At 37.6% G+C, this 13,223-nt stretch overlaps 1 protein-coding gene across 2 annotated transcripts in view; it reads right to left on the bottom strand.

Annotated features, from left to right (window-relative positions):
* Positions 1-13,223, bottom strand: part of PRKCE (protein kinase C epsilon) — a 285,568-nt gene that overhangs the window by 175,190 nt on the left and 97,155 nt on the right. For both annotated transcript variants that reach the window (XM_010393699.2, XM_010393697.3), the window contains exon 2: positions 11,095-11,158. In XM_010393699.2, coding sequence (XP_010392001.1) covers positions 11,095-11,158 — 64 coding nt within the window. The remainder of the gene's footprint in view (positions 1-11,094; positions 11,159-13,223) is intronic.

Below are 13,223 nucleotides of genomic sequence, written 5' to 3'. Positions count from 1 at the left end.
GCACATGGGATGGTTTCAGGTCTTTGCCATACCACAGTTAAATATTACACCTATTACAGTTATTATATCTAGGTTTTGAAGAACCCTGACCAAAGTCTGAAAGTGATTATACATTCACACAGTTTCATTTTTCTGAAGTCCAAAGGGGAAAAGAAGTTCTTTCTTCCTTTCTTGCCTTATGATATTGCTGTGCAAATGTAAACAATTACATTGCTCTGAAAAGGAGAAGTACAGCTGCTTCCAGTATTTTAGGCAGAGGTGAACAAATACCCTAGGTCACTTTTATCTACTACAGAATGTTCATGAATTGCAATGAAAGATGTTTCCTTTAAAAAGCAGCATTGACAGCAGAGCAGACTTCCATGGTGAATTTAGAAAATGATGTATTGAAGAATTTTTTTAAAACACCAAGTCTAATAAAGAAGAAAAGCACATGCTCCAGAATTAACTGGAAAGATCCAGTTTCCAGGTACTGATCTGGGAATTGTAACAGAGAAGTAAAAAAAGGTGAACTTCTCAGTGTTCCTTTACAATACTGTAATATAAACAAAATTTTCTTTTTTTTTGTTTTTATCTGTTCTGTCTTGGAGGAAGGAGCCCTGCTGGTGCAAACTGGAGTTATTAAAATTCCTCAGATTTATTCAGGTTGAGTATTTTGACCTAGATGCTGATATAATTTGACTATTTGTCAATGCTTAAGTTTCGTGTGGGCATGTATGTAGACATTACAGAAGTATATAGAAATATACCTCATCCTTCCTATACAAGAATTCAGGGATCTACCCAGCATGCAATAGCTGCAAGTCTAAATATCAGGCAGTTTGTTTGCTGAAGCTGCTAGTGCACATTAAAATTTGTATTTTACATTATTCTTGATACCTATCATATATAATCCACTTTTTTGATAAATACATGGAAGACATATGGCAGAAATAATGAAAGCAAACTGAAGTATATAATGAAAAAAAAAGACAAAGTAGCAGACAGGGCTTAGAGTCTCAGCTTGCAATACCAGCTTAGTAAAGCCCTTCTGAAAATTCAGAGAAATAACAAAAGGGCTCGATATTCCTTTTTGGACTCGCACCTTGCTCTCTTTGAAGCTTCATTTTAAAAACTCTAACTTGCAAGTGATACAAGTTTTACTCAGTCATTTTTAATTTCAGAGACTGCCTTTTACAGTGGCAAAACAATTTTTCCCACCACAAGTACAGAACAGTCATGAAAAGGCTCAAATAGTTTAACCTTTCAAGACTATACCCAAAGAATACATCTTTTTGACACTCCAGCTGTTTATACTACTGTAAAACTCCTATTTTAAAAACAGTAGTACATTTTCAGGCTATGTTGAAGGCAGTAGACATTTGGTTTTTGATAATTCACAGAACAAGTAAGTTTTCACAATCCAACTGATGCATGGAATAGCCAGGAACATGGCTAGATCTGTCTTTAATGTATGTATTTCCTCATCTACCCATCCCCTAATTGCTTAATCAGATTATACCAAGGCCTCAATTACCCTAACAATAAACAGGTTTGACTATTGTTGGGAAACGTAAGGGTAAAGAGGGAAAAATCTATTCAGAGCATATTACTGCACCAGCAGAAGTGTAGAGCAACACACTAACAAATCATAAGTGTATGGGTTATGTATTTTATGAAGTACAACAAAAAAAACCCCAAACCTATAATATTAGATGCATTTTTCACATCACATCATGGTATACAATTAGCATTGGCTTCACCTATGTTATGTCTTCTATTATGAAATAGCTAGCCATACACAGATTTGAAAACACATATTTCTATTTCAAAACTTACTACTAGTTCATGTTTCACTTATGTATGAAAATGCCACTATGGCTTTTCATTTGATACATTTCTCTCATTTTCTTCAAAAAACACACTAGGCATTGGCAGTGATAAAATTAAACATGCCTATTTTCGTGGCCCTGCACGATTTTGTTAAAAAAAACCCCCAACATATGGAAATCAGAGCTTTTACTTCATAAATGGAAAAGAGAGCGACAGCAGTTAGGAACATGATATGGATATGAGTTTCAATACTTTTTCAGCCTAACACAGTTCTCCTTAAGCAAGTACAAACTCTTCCAGTACAATATAAAGGTGCCTTTAAGCCAGATCTTTCAAGTGTCTTGCTCCCTGCAAAGCATTTATTTTGGCAAGTGGCTAAAAGCTTGCCAAGGAAAGGTTGCTGATCTTTGCCTGAAAAGCTTGAGCCAGCTTTATACAGTAAGGGCTTAGTACAAACACACAATGCTTACCAGATGTTCAATCAGCTAACTGGATGCAATCCAAGGGATGGCTATAAATCCATGGAGAGTTGTTCCTTATGAAGGCATTTGCCACACAAAGTTAAATTCATATAAGCACCCTTTGGAGAATCTCTACCCTGAGCAGGGCAGTTTAAAAGGCTCATGCACCAACAGACTGAACTGTCACCAAGTGCTGATTTGCGTGTGCACAGATACCTTTAAAACGAAATTTGGGGTTCAACTGTTAGCCTGCAAGGTTCATTTTCCCAAATAAATACCTGTGCCATTACTCAAGTCAGTGTCAACTGGCAAGAGGCAAAAACTTAAGGTGGACTCAGACTATTATTTCACAGCTCCTCTTCTCAGGCTTTCCAGTCATTGTCACTTCGGTAACAACATAAAAATATGTACTCTCAGATGCCATGCTACCAACGGGTGAGATTTTGTCTCAGAAGAAATACAGCACCTACTGCACTAACAAGCAAATACATACCAGAGTCAGGTATTACAGTCATCTACTGACATTGACGTATTCTAACAGACTGGGGAGAATAAGAGATTTATTTAGAGTTGTTCATTTGAGATGAGAAAGTTGTCTGACTGAGCAATGTAACCTACATGTTTCTGTATTAGTATAAATGCAGTGCTTGGGGAGTTTTCTTGGTGGGGTTTTCTTGGTTGGGTGATTGGCTTAAAAAGAAAAATAACCTAACAAACTAGAAATTCAATTTTCTGGATGGTTAAGGGTTTCTTCCAATTGTAAACACAGTCATAAAAGAGATGAATAATTTCAAAAGGAGAAAGAAACCAGGGAAAAAAATTCCATTTTTGCACTAAGCATCCACACTTCAGCACAGAGGTATCTGAAGTTTAAACCAAATGAGACTCAAGAGAAAAAGCATATTAGTAGCACCTTTGCATGATCCCTCAGAAGAAAATGAAGGCATAGCAGAAGGAGAAAACTTTGCAAGTCAGTTTGTTTCTTTTGTTTCTTTGATTTTACCCTTTTCCCTCACTTGTAGTTTGAATAAGTGCTGATCTGGTACTGAAGAAATGAAAACCTGAATGGGGAAAAAAAGTAATTCCCCAAACCCTACCTCCATAAAACCAGAGCTTCAAAGGAAATAGGTCCTCAGTTGATACACTACAAAAGGAATTTTGAAAAGGAAGATTGTGGTTAAGTTTGTTGTTGTTAAGTTTGTTAGTTGTTTTTCTGTTAAAGCAGGGAAGCCAGCAGAGGGAAAGCCGAAGAGCCAGTGTAGGACTCTACCTTTATCCAAGTTATGAAGAAAAATGTGAAATTAGACCTTTAGATTGGAGTGCTCCTTACTGAGACTGAACAGAGCAGAGCAACCAATGTGTGCATGGTTTCTCTGACAGGGTATTTTGCTTTACCATAGGAAGAGAAAAGCTATACAATATTGACACTTCAAACCCTGTATCTCCCTGAGCACACAATATTCTCAAGAACTTCTAGGGAAGCTGCATTTGTAGAAGAGCTCTAAATTGCAAAACTACATGAATCAAGTGACTGAAGACAGAAACCATCCAGTTAGCACTGCTGGTTCACCATTGTCCTGTTCACGTAGTTTCAGATTATTTTAGCTTCCAGCAAAGGCCCCAGCCTTGAGTCTAAAAATGTAATGTTCAAGTGCCTTGCGGAGTCTCAGTAAATAGTTTCCCAGACGTCAAACAGCATTCTTACTTCACAGATACTTTACATTTTACCACTGGAAGACTGCTTGCCCCACAACAGGTCCTTTTGTGAAGTTCCTTTCTGCTCCACCTACAGCTCTGGAAAAGCTACAGAGGCTACTTGGGTCCCCCTCAGAGATCCACACTGACTAAACTACTGACTCTCCTCAGAATCCCTAGGGGCCTAAGACATTTCCAACACTCAGCTTCCTCTCAGACATTAACATACAGAGAAAGGTAAGAATATGTGTGAGTTGAATGTTCAAGCAATTTTGGGTGGCAAAATAAGAGATAAGGTTTTTAATAGTGAAGCTATTAAAAGACTCTGTGACTCTTTTTTTCCATGTGTTTACTATAAGAGCATGGGTTATTAAAAACTAGGTTCTCCATCCAGTCTCATTTAAAAACAAACAAACAAAAATAATCTAGTAAAGATGTAACATTTACAAACAAGTGGTTAAACCTGCAAAGAGAAAACTACTACAATAAAGAAGGTTGACTCCTTTGTTGAAATCTTAAAATGCAATTACTTGCAGTGAAAAGCTGGTGATTAACTTGAACCTTTTGAGAGAGATGCCACTGCCAGGAGGAATAGCAAAGGTGGACTAGAGAGACATCCTGATGAAGGGATCAATCAGTGGAAATAAAGAAAAATGTGTACCTTCTGAGAAGGTTTCTGAGAAATTGAGAAATGTTTCCACAAAGAAAAGTGACCTGCTCTTCACCTACCAGAAGAATATTCAGGTCTGAGGTCTATCTACCTAGTCATAATAATAGAAATTCTGAACAAACCCGAGGATTCTTTCACTGCCTATTCAGCACCTTAGGATCAGCAGCTGAGGGTTCCAAGGAACTGACAAACAGCCTGTCCAAGTTGTATTTGTAATAAAAAATATTAGTGAAAGAAACCACTACTCTTCAGTAACACAAATTCCTGAAACAACCAAGCAAAAATGCTCCCTGATTTAGACTTTGAGATTTCTGATTAAGCACCTTCCACTATTCTCTGTTCAGACAGCAACTGGCACAACCAGATTTCATTCACTGAGCCCTTACAGAACAAGAAGCATAATTAATGATGACAATGACAACTACAAGTACTTCAAGGAAAAGCACTGGCAAAGAGATACAATAGGAATTGTAGAGAAAGTTTTTATCCTGTGGGATCTTTTCTATGAACAGATTTTTGCAAAAGGATGCTACAACATGGAACAGAAATACAATTTTTCTTGCTGTATCAATTCTACCAAAGTTGAATGCCTGAAACAAATCCTCTGGATATATTGATTAACAAGCTGTATCTATGTTATAGATCTATCAAGTATGGGACACAAAAATGGCATTATGAATCATTGCTTCTACTGATACTTTATTCATGCAGACCTTCTGTCCTGACATGCCAATCAACAATAACCATATTTGCAAACCTAAGAGCCTTGAAGTAAATGAGCTAAGAAGAATGGGAAAACCACTTACAAACTCATGTATTTTGAATTACATGCTAAATACATAACCTGGTGCAGTCAGAATTCTAAGGACTGTTTTGTTGGCTATTTCAATGCAAAAAGGACAAATAATAAACCTAAACAAAATGTTTTGCATTCACAAAATACCACGACTTCAGCTAGCAGGCCTTATTGTAAAATGTCACCTTATGTTCTTCATCTTGTGAAACTTTAGTATCTTACAAGCAGATGAATCTGAAGATGAATGTACTGGAAGCTGTGGTGTTTTATTGCAATTCAACTGCCCACTCTAAAATGGGGAATTTGTGATCGTATAGAAAGACAATTCCATAATGCAAATTATAACATCTAACAATGATAAATAACCACTACAATTGATTAGACATAAAACATAGAGTTTTGAATAGTTCTTAAATTTTTATTACATGTTACTTATAATAAACGCAGCTAAGAAAAAAAACCTAACATGTTAAGGCCATTCTGAAGTCATCCACAGTTGATTTAGTATTGACAAATTTCAAATGGTAACTTAATTCCTAAGTTGGCAGAAAGCTACTCTAAGTAACTGTATATGTTTGTGTCCCACATAAACCAGTAACTCCAAAGAAAGAAGAAATGTACAATGACAAATGCACCAGGCAGGTCACAAGCTGTTAAATATAGCAGCACCTGTCTTTCAGTATATATAAAACTGACTTTGCTGAAAATGTTTTTAATCATTCCTCAGGCAATTTACCTTTCTTACCCACTTGCTGGCCATCTGTTACTCCAGTTTTTAAATCAAATCATTGTGTCATCGTATTAGTTAAGTTTTAAACTTTCAGCCTGCATTTAGATCTTAATCAGATATACTGGAGCTCTTAAGTATTTATCAAATAATTCAAAAAAATTTAATTACAAAACGCTATAAGAACTAAAAGAAAAAGATGAAAAAATAGATGTAAAGACATTGCCAAAGCATGCCAATAAAACAGTCAGTGAGTGCACTTCAGCATAGAAATACTGCATACGCTACAGCAACACTGCATTAATAGAGAAAATCAATATGACCTTGCACAACAAGCAGCCCTAACAAATGAGTAAGACAGCAAGTCTTGCAGATTCTCCTGTTCACTGACAGGTTGATACACAGACACACCTTTCTCCATAGCCCAGGCAGAAGTTCAAGATACAAGACTAAAACCCAGTGCGACCATTAGATCCAGTTTGCAAAATAACAGAGAATAAATACAATGGATCTTTTCCAAGCTAATTCCTTTCTACAAACACCAGCCTACTATAAACTTTGTTTTTCTTATAACTGCATACATAAAGGGGAGTCACCAAATGTTTACTTAATAGCAGAATTGACTGATTACATGCTTTGAAAGAATGACAAACTATTTCGGTAGAATAACAACAACAGCAGCCACCCACACTTGGATTTGGTCTCCCAAAAGCAAGCTATCGGAAATACTTGCTCTTAAAGATGCTATGTGCTTGCATATGGCATAGTACATATTTATGTACCAAATTCCAATAAATCTATGTAACAAATTCCAACTCATAGTATTTGGATGCTGTGTCAGGTTCTGAGAAGCCACATTCTGCATTTGTCTGTTTGACCAAAGGGATTTGTTTTTGAAATACCCCTTAAAGTTCTGAGTGGGCAGTTACTTAAAAACACCTAAAGAAATCCAACCAAAGTATGAAAATTATTAAAAAGAAATTATAAATAGAACTTTAATGATTAACTGTTGCAGTTATTTTAGGCAGTGAATAGACACCTTAGTGCATATCTACATTTGGGAAGTTTCCACTGATACAGCTGCTTCCATTCACAGAAAACACATATAGATTTACTCTAAATGCACAGACTCCTTTTAAATAAAGTAGATCTACAGAGGGTAAATAACCCTGCAGATCACTTTTGGCAAAGGAAGTGTAAAGACGTGACTCACAGGTGTTAGAGAAATACTGCTTACATAGTTTCAAATGGAGAATTAAAAAAACTTATTTTAAGAGCTGTTTTCTCACCCTCTTCCTATGTCAACATCACCAAAATGGTGAAGTATTTTGCAGAACAGATTTGGAAGCACAATATGGAAACCTTCATGTTTTAGCAGAAAAATTTAAATCCTAACTTTCGAGAACATCACCGTCTGTGTGACAAACAGTTTATTTAGCATTTTCTTTTCAGTATGTGGGATGGACAGTTCCTACTACAGAATTTACAAAAGGTTGCTAAAATAAATAGTTACTCACCATCCCTATCAGTGCAGTACAAACATTCAGAAACTATAAGCAGGCTCCAAAACAGGCTTAGTGTAAAAAGATGATGATAAAAACACTCCTCTTGAGCTTGTTGTTGTTCTTGTAAAGGCTTTTTATGTAGCTTGATTTCCACTTCTCAGACTTTAGCATTTATGTTTTCCAATCTTTTTCTGCTTTAAAGACTAGAACTGAACAGAAGCAAGTTCTAGAAAATTATTTTTTCAGAACAAATCAGAAGTCCCTGAAATTTGAACAATCCATTGGAAACTGCAAGTAGCAAAGCCAGCGACTTTACCATTCTTTCTATAATTCCACATAAAAATATTGGCCAGAGGCTGATATTGATATGCTAGGGTGGCTCTCAACAAGTCTGTCTCTGCCTAGGGAGAGGCAAAAGTACCTGCCCTTGTAATCTGCCACATTTCCATCTGTTCTTCTGCTCACCTAAGCCACTAAAGTCCATGAATGATTCAGTTTACACAACGAGGGGAGGAGGAACAGGAATTGTGTGCTTTTGTTGAGGAAGTCAGCTTATAACAATGAACTGTTTTCATTGTTTTGCCATACAAATGCAAATAGTGCAGAGGGATAAGCAATCTGGCAGCTGGGACTAAGCAGCAATTGAATTTTAAGAGGGATATGGTAACAACATAAGCTTACTTTCAATTTATATACCAATTTAGTCATCACATAAAGGCTCGCTTGGGAAATTAGGACTTTTGTCTTTTAGAGGCAGTGCAGTAGAGAACAATGCTCTTTGTCCATATTAATGGATTGAACTAATCTTAAGTCAATTATATCAAAAGAGAATTTGGGTATGTCTGACAGAGCTTTTAGAAGTGCCAAATAACTGAAGCTACATTACTGACTGCTGGTAACTAGAAACCTGCTTGCATCACACAGGAGAAACAAGCCAGATTTTCATTACAAGACAAGAGTGCTTGGTGCATATAGAGTACATTCCTGCAAGAAACATGCAACTTGATTGCTTCCTCCAGTTAAAATTGTTGCTATGAGTATTTCTATTTTCATAAATTGCCAATTTTGCCCCTCCAAAATTCCAGTTAAAATTGTTGCTATGAGTATTTCTATTTTCATAAATTGCCAATTTTGCCCCTCCAAAATTCCAGTTAAAATTGTTGCTATGAGTATTTCTATTTTCATAAATTACCAATTTTGCCCCTCCAAAATTCCAGGTGAAACAGTGATACCAATTTGTGCACCATGTACTCTTGCTATTCACAGTGAAGACTGGAGTGCAAAAACAAGCTCCTGGCTCAGAAATTTGGTCAAGACTAGCAATCAATTCAACCAACCCTGGCCACTCAAAAGTGATGCACTTAGTATAACTTTATGTTCCTTTTATATTCAAGAAATACAGATCTACTACAAAGAACTGGCCCATTGAAATTCATAAAATACCCCTCAGATACATTCTCTTTACATACATATATATGTATATATACGTAAAATGAAAGAGGTATTTTTGAAACACATAGAATAAGCTACTCCTCATGTGGTCTAGGTGCTTCTGTTCACTACACGAGGATGCAAACAGTTGTTAAGTTAAATTAGGTGCTTCAGTAACATAGCTAAATATCCAAAATTATTTAGGCCACAGCCCTAATAAAACAGTCCAATAATAGGATTTCATAGTACCGCTAACAAAACACTATAAAAATGGTTTACAAACAGTTCTACAAACCTAGTCCACTTTCCTTTGTGAGTAAAACCATAACCCTCCTAGAGAATTTTGCAATACTTCTACACAACACTTTCCCACAGTTATTTAATTGCATGGGAAAGCTCTAAACATGTACAAGTTCTATTGCATTTTGTAAGTGCACCAACCTCTCTAAATTTCTACCAAATACACCTCAAGTAAACCCTCTTGGTCTTCCTGAGGGCTTCCCATAAGTATTTCATAAACTGTCTTCCCTCACTGGCCTGTTTCCATTTGAGTTCCCCTCCAATGCTACCTGTAGCAACACAAATTTCTTTCCAAGCACCTTTCGAGTGTCACCATTTGGGTAATGCACCACATAATAAAGGACACATTAGGATAGCCATTTTTTACTCTCCTCTGGAAAAAGTTAGAGAGTTTTAAACAACTTTGGAAGAACCACATAACACCATTCTTCCTGCCCTTTGACAGTCTGACACACCTGAATGGATCTTGGGATGAAATAATAACAGTAGGCTCACCTGGGTATCAATTAGCTATCAGTGGAAGGCTGGAAGAACATCTACCTGCCCTGTGACAGAATCACACCAATGCCTTTAACCATATTTCAGTTGATCACTGTCATGCCAGTCAGAAAGATATGTGGAAACTACTATTTAATTGATATTTTCTTCAATATGCAGGAAGAAAAAAGGTAAAGCATATCTTATGTGGATACAAAAAAGAGGCTATAAGATAAAGTTTAAATAGTAGTTTCCTTTGTTTTTAAAATTCAGGATTTATAACAATATGTGCTTTTGCAAGCTACTGCTAGTAGCTGGTCAGAGTGCAGCAATTCATTACAAAGAACAGAAAGATAAACATGCTCTTCCGCTGTTTCTCCACTGTGCCAGGCAAAATAATTTCATTTCATAGCATTTTTGGTTTCAGCTCCTGTCAGGGTTCATGTGAATCTTCTTTATGTACTGTGAATTGACGATAACCTCATTTAACTGAACTCTATGAGCTTCTGGGGGAAGCTGATCAAAGCTGATTGCTGGACATAATTTAAGGTAATCAATCACGTAGGACATTTCGGCAGATCAGGCTGTCACCAAGTGCATGACTAAGACATACAGATTTGCTTCTTCATAAATTCTCTTATTCCTACCATATATCACTTGACTGTTTAAAGTAAGCAGCAGAAAATTATTTTTAGAATTTTTCTTAAGAATGTAATAAATACTTCTCTTCCATATTTGGCACTTTTGCCAGCATGTAAGTGGTGTGTCATAAAAATGAAAATACCTCATGTAATTACAACATTTCAGTCATTACTTTACTTGAAAAAGAAAGTATTTAGTGGAAAAATACCAACTATTAGAATAATTTAAAAAGCAAATAAACTCCTGTCCCTCATCTTTGACACCTTATCCTTTCTACCTACATAATGGTTAGCATTCTTTCAAAAATTAAAGAACTTGGAAGTTTCCTCTGGAATTAGTACTACTAAAATATGGTAATTCCATTACTGTCCTTTTAGCTGGTATTGTTACCATTAGTGATTAACAGGGTAAGATGAAGTCCAACTGCTTATTGACTCAAAGGCAGAGATCAAAATGCGTTCATTTTAACTTGAGCTTTTAAGAGGACATCAGCACACACCTCTTCTACTATTTTCACTGCAGAGACCCTTGGAAATTTCATTCATGGAAGAGTAAGATAAAATATTTAAAGTCCCTACCTTCACCTGACGATCCTGAAAGGTCTATGATGACATACACTCTCCCTTCTGGCTCCAAGTCAATCTGTAATCAAGAAGAGAAAAAGAAAAAAAGAAAAAAACAAACTTAGAACGGCTCCCAAAGCAAGTGACTGCACATCAGGAAACACGAAGTTTCCAAACTTCACATAGCCAAGGTGTAGGCAGGACACATTCACTACCAACAGTCTCCTTTTACAAAGAGATGTTGAGGACCCTGCACCTTCACTGGAATAAAAAAGAAGTGTGGACGCTTGGAAAGTTTGAGCTCAGTGAATTTTACATATCAAATATGTAATGTACTGTTCTGACATACGTTAGCACCACTATTTTCAAGGAAGTTAAAAAGTGCTGCTACAATTGAGTAACTTTTTTTACTGTAATGTATACTGAGCCCGGATATGCAAATGTGGAAAACAACACTGTGACAGCAAGACAGATCAGCTCTGGTCACAGAATGGGGGAAATGAACACACACAGCTCATACAGCCGGCTAACACGTGTTTATAATACTCCTTTTGTATCCCCACTGGGAGAAAGAAATGCATGCTTTATCCTCCTTTTCTGAAACACAAAATTTGTTTATTTCTGCACCATTCTGCTAGATTTTAAGGAGTCTTTGCCCATGTGGAGATCACTTTCACTCAGCATGAAATACAGGTGCTCAGTATCAAGCTGCTGTACTTCCAAGATTTCACAGGCTATGGGAATAAGCTTTGGTAAGTTTAGGCACCACAATGAAGAGCTTATTACAGGTCTTCCTGTATTTTATCACAAGTTTCATCAGCAAATCTAAATATTGCTGGATTTTGAGTATCTTAATGGGACACAAGAAATTAAAAACTATTTTTGCTGCAACACACCTCTCAAAAATTAAACTGTAACTAAAACATTTTGTTATCAGTAGCTTGTACTGTGACATAGCAGTTGTCACATGATTTCAGAGACTGAGTGATGTGACATTGTGTTCATTAATACCATATTTTCAACCTATTTTAGTAGGAAAACCACACAGATAAAATTGCAAGGGGCCTTGTCTGCCAGGACCTGTCCTGCGTCCCACTGCTCCAGATGGGAGTGGGTGGTCAAGGAAGCACCAGGGCAGCCCCAGCCTGTCCATCAGACCCATCGCTGGGAATGGGGGCAGCCCAGGGCCGGACCCAGGCAGGGATGTGTGCTCTTCTCTCACAGCAAAACCCCCAGAACTTGCCCAATGCTTCTGGTACTCTGAGGCAACCAGTCACAGAGGTTGTGGCTGGGAACAGGCGCTCTCTCCTCCCTCCTCATCGCAGCCTCCTCTCCCTCCACACCTCCTGCTCTGCCACAGCAGGGGAAGGTGGCCTTGCCTCCCCTGTGCCAGCAAACAACACTGAGCTGACCCCGTCCTGTCACAAGGGACATCAGGGTACAGCACTAGGCCAGCAGGAGGTGAGAGCTGGGAGATCACCAATTCACCCTAATAACTTGAGAGACCAACCTGTAGGTCTTCACAAATTAGCAAGTAAATGAGGAAGGGGACACCAGAACACCGGGCTACGCCAGGCTTTGCTGGCCTACATTCAGTGGGCAGCCCTATGGGGCCACCTGTTTTGTCTCCAGGTTTCTCTCATCACCCGAGAGGACTTTACAGGAGAGGCTTTTTCTCATCTTTTGGGGCATGGTTGCTGAATGCATCAGGATGATGCAAGCTCCTCCTCCCACTGACCACCTCCTCACAGAGATGCTTCTCTGTCCTTCAAGACAAGGCTGGGAGAGGAGCTCACAGGTCCAGTTGATGTCATCGGACCAACAGATCAAGAAAATTATCTCAGCAGCTGTATTGTAAATAGACCAGGCAGGAAACAGTGTTAGCAAGGCCAGGGGTTACTCAAGGGAGAGGAAAATGAAAGTGTGGTTGTCTGTTTTTTTACAAGTAATAGTGTTGAATATTCAAAAAATACATTTTTAACAATTTCTGAATTGGCAGCATTGAGTTTTGTGGGGGAGTTTTTTGGGGGATTTTGGCTTTTTGTGTTTTGTTTTAAATAAAGCTGCTGATCTTCAAATACTGCTCCTCTCTCCCTTTGCCATTTTTAAATAAGAAAAATATTAGAAGATCAGAGGCACAGGTG

This window comes from Corvus cornix, chromosome 3 (assembly GCF_000738735.6).
Source record: "Corvus cornix cornix isolate S_Up_H32 chromosome 3, ASM73873v5, whole genome shotgun sequence".
Classification (NCBI taxonomy): domain Eukaryota; kingdom Metazoa; phylum Chordata; class Aves; order Passeriformes; family Corvidae; genus Corvus; species Corvus cornix.
This window is presented reverse-complemented; position numbering and strand designations above follow the sequence as displayed.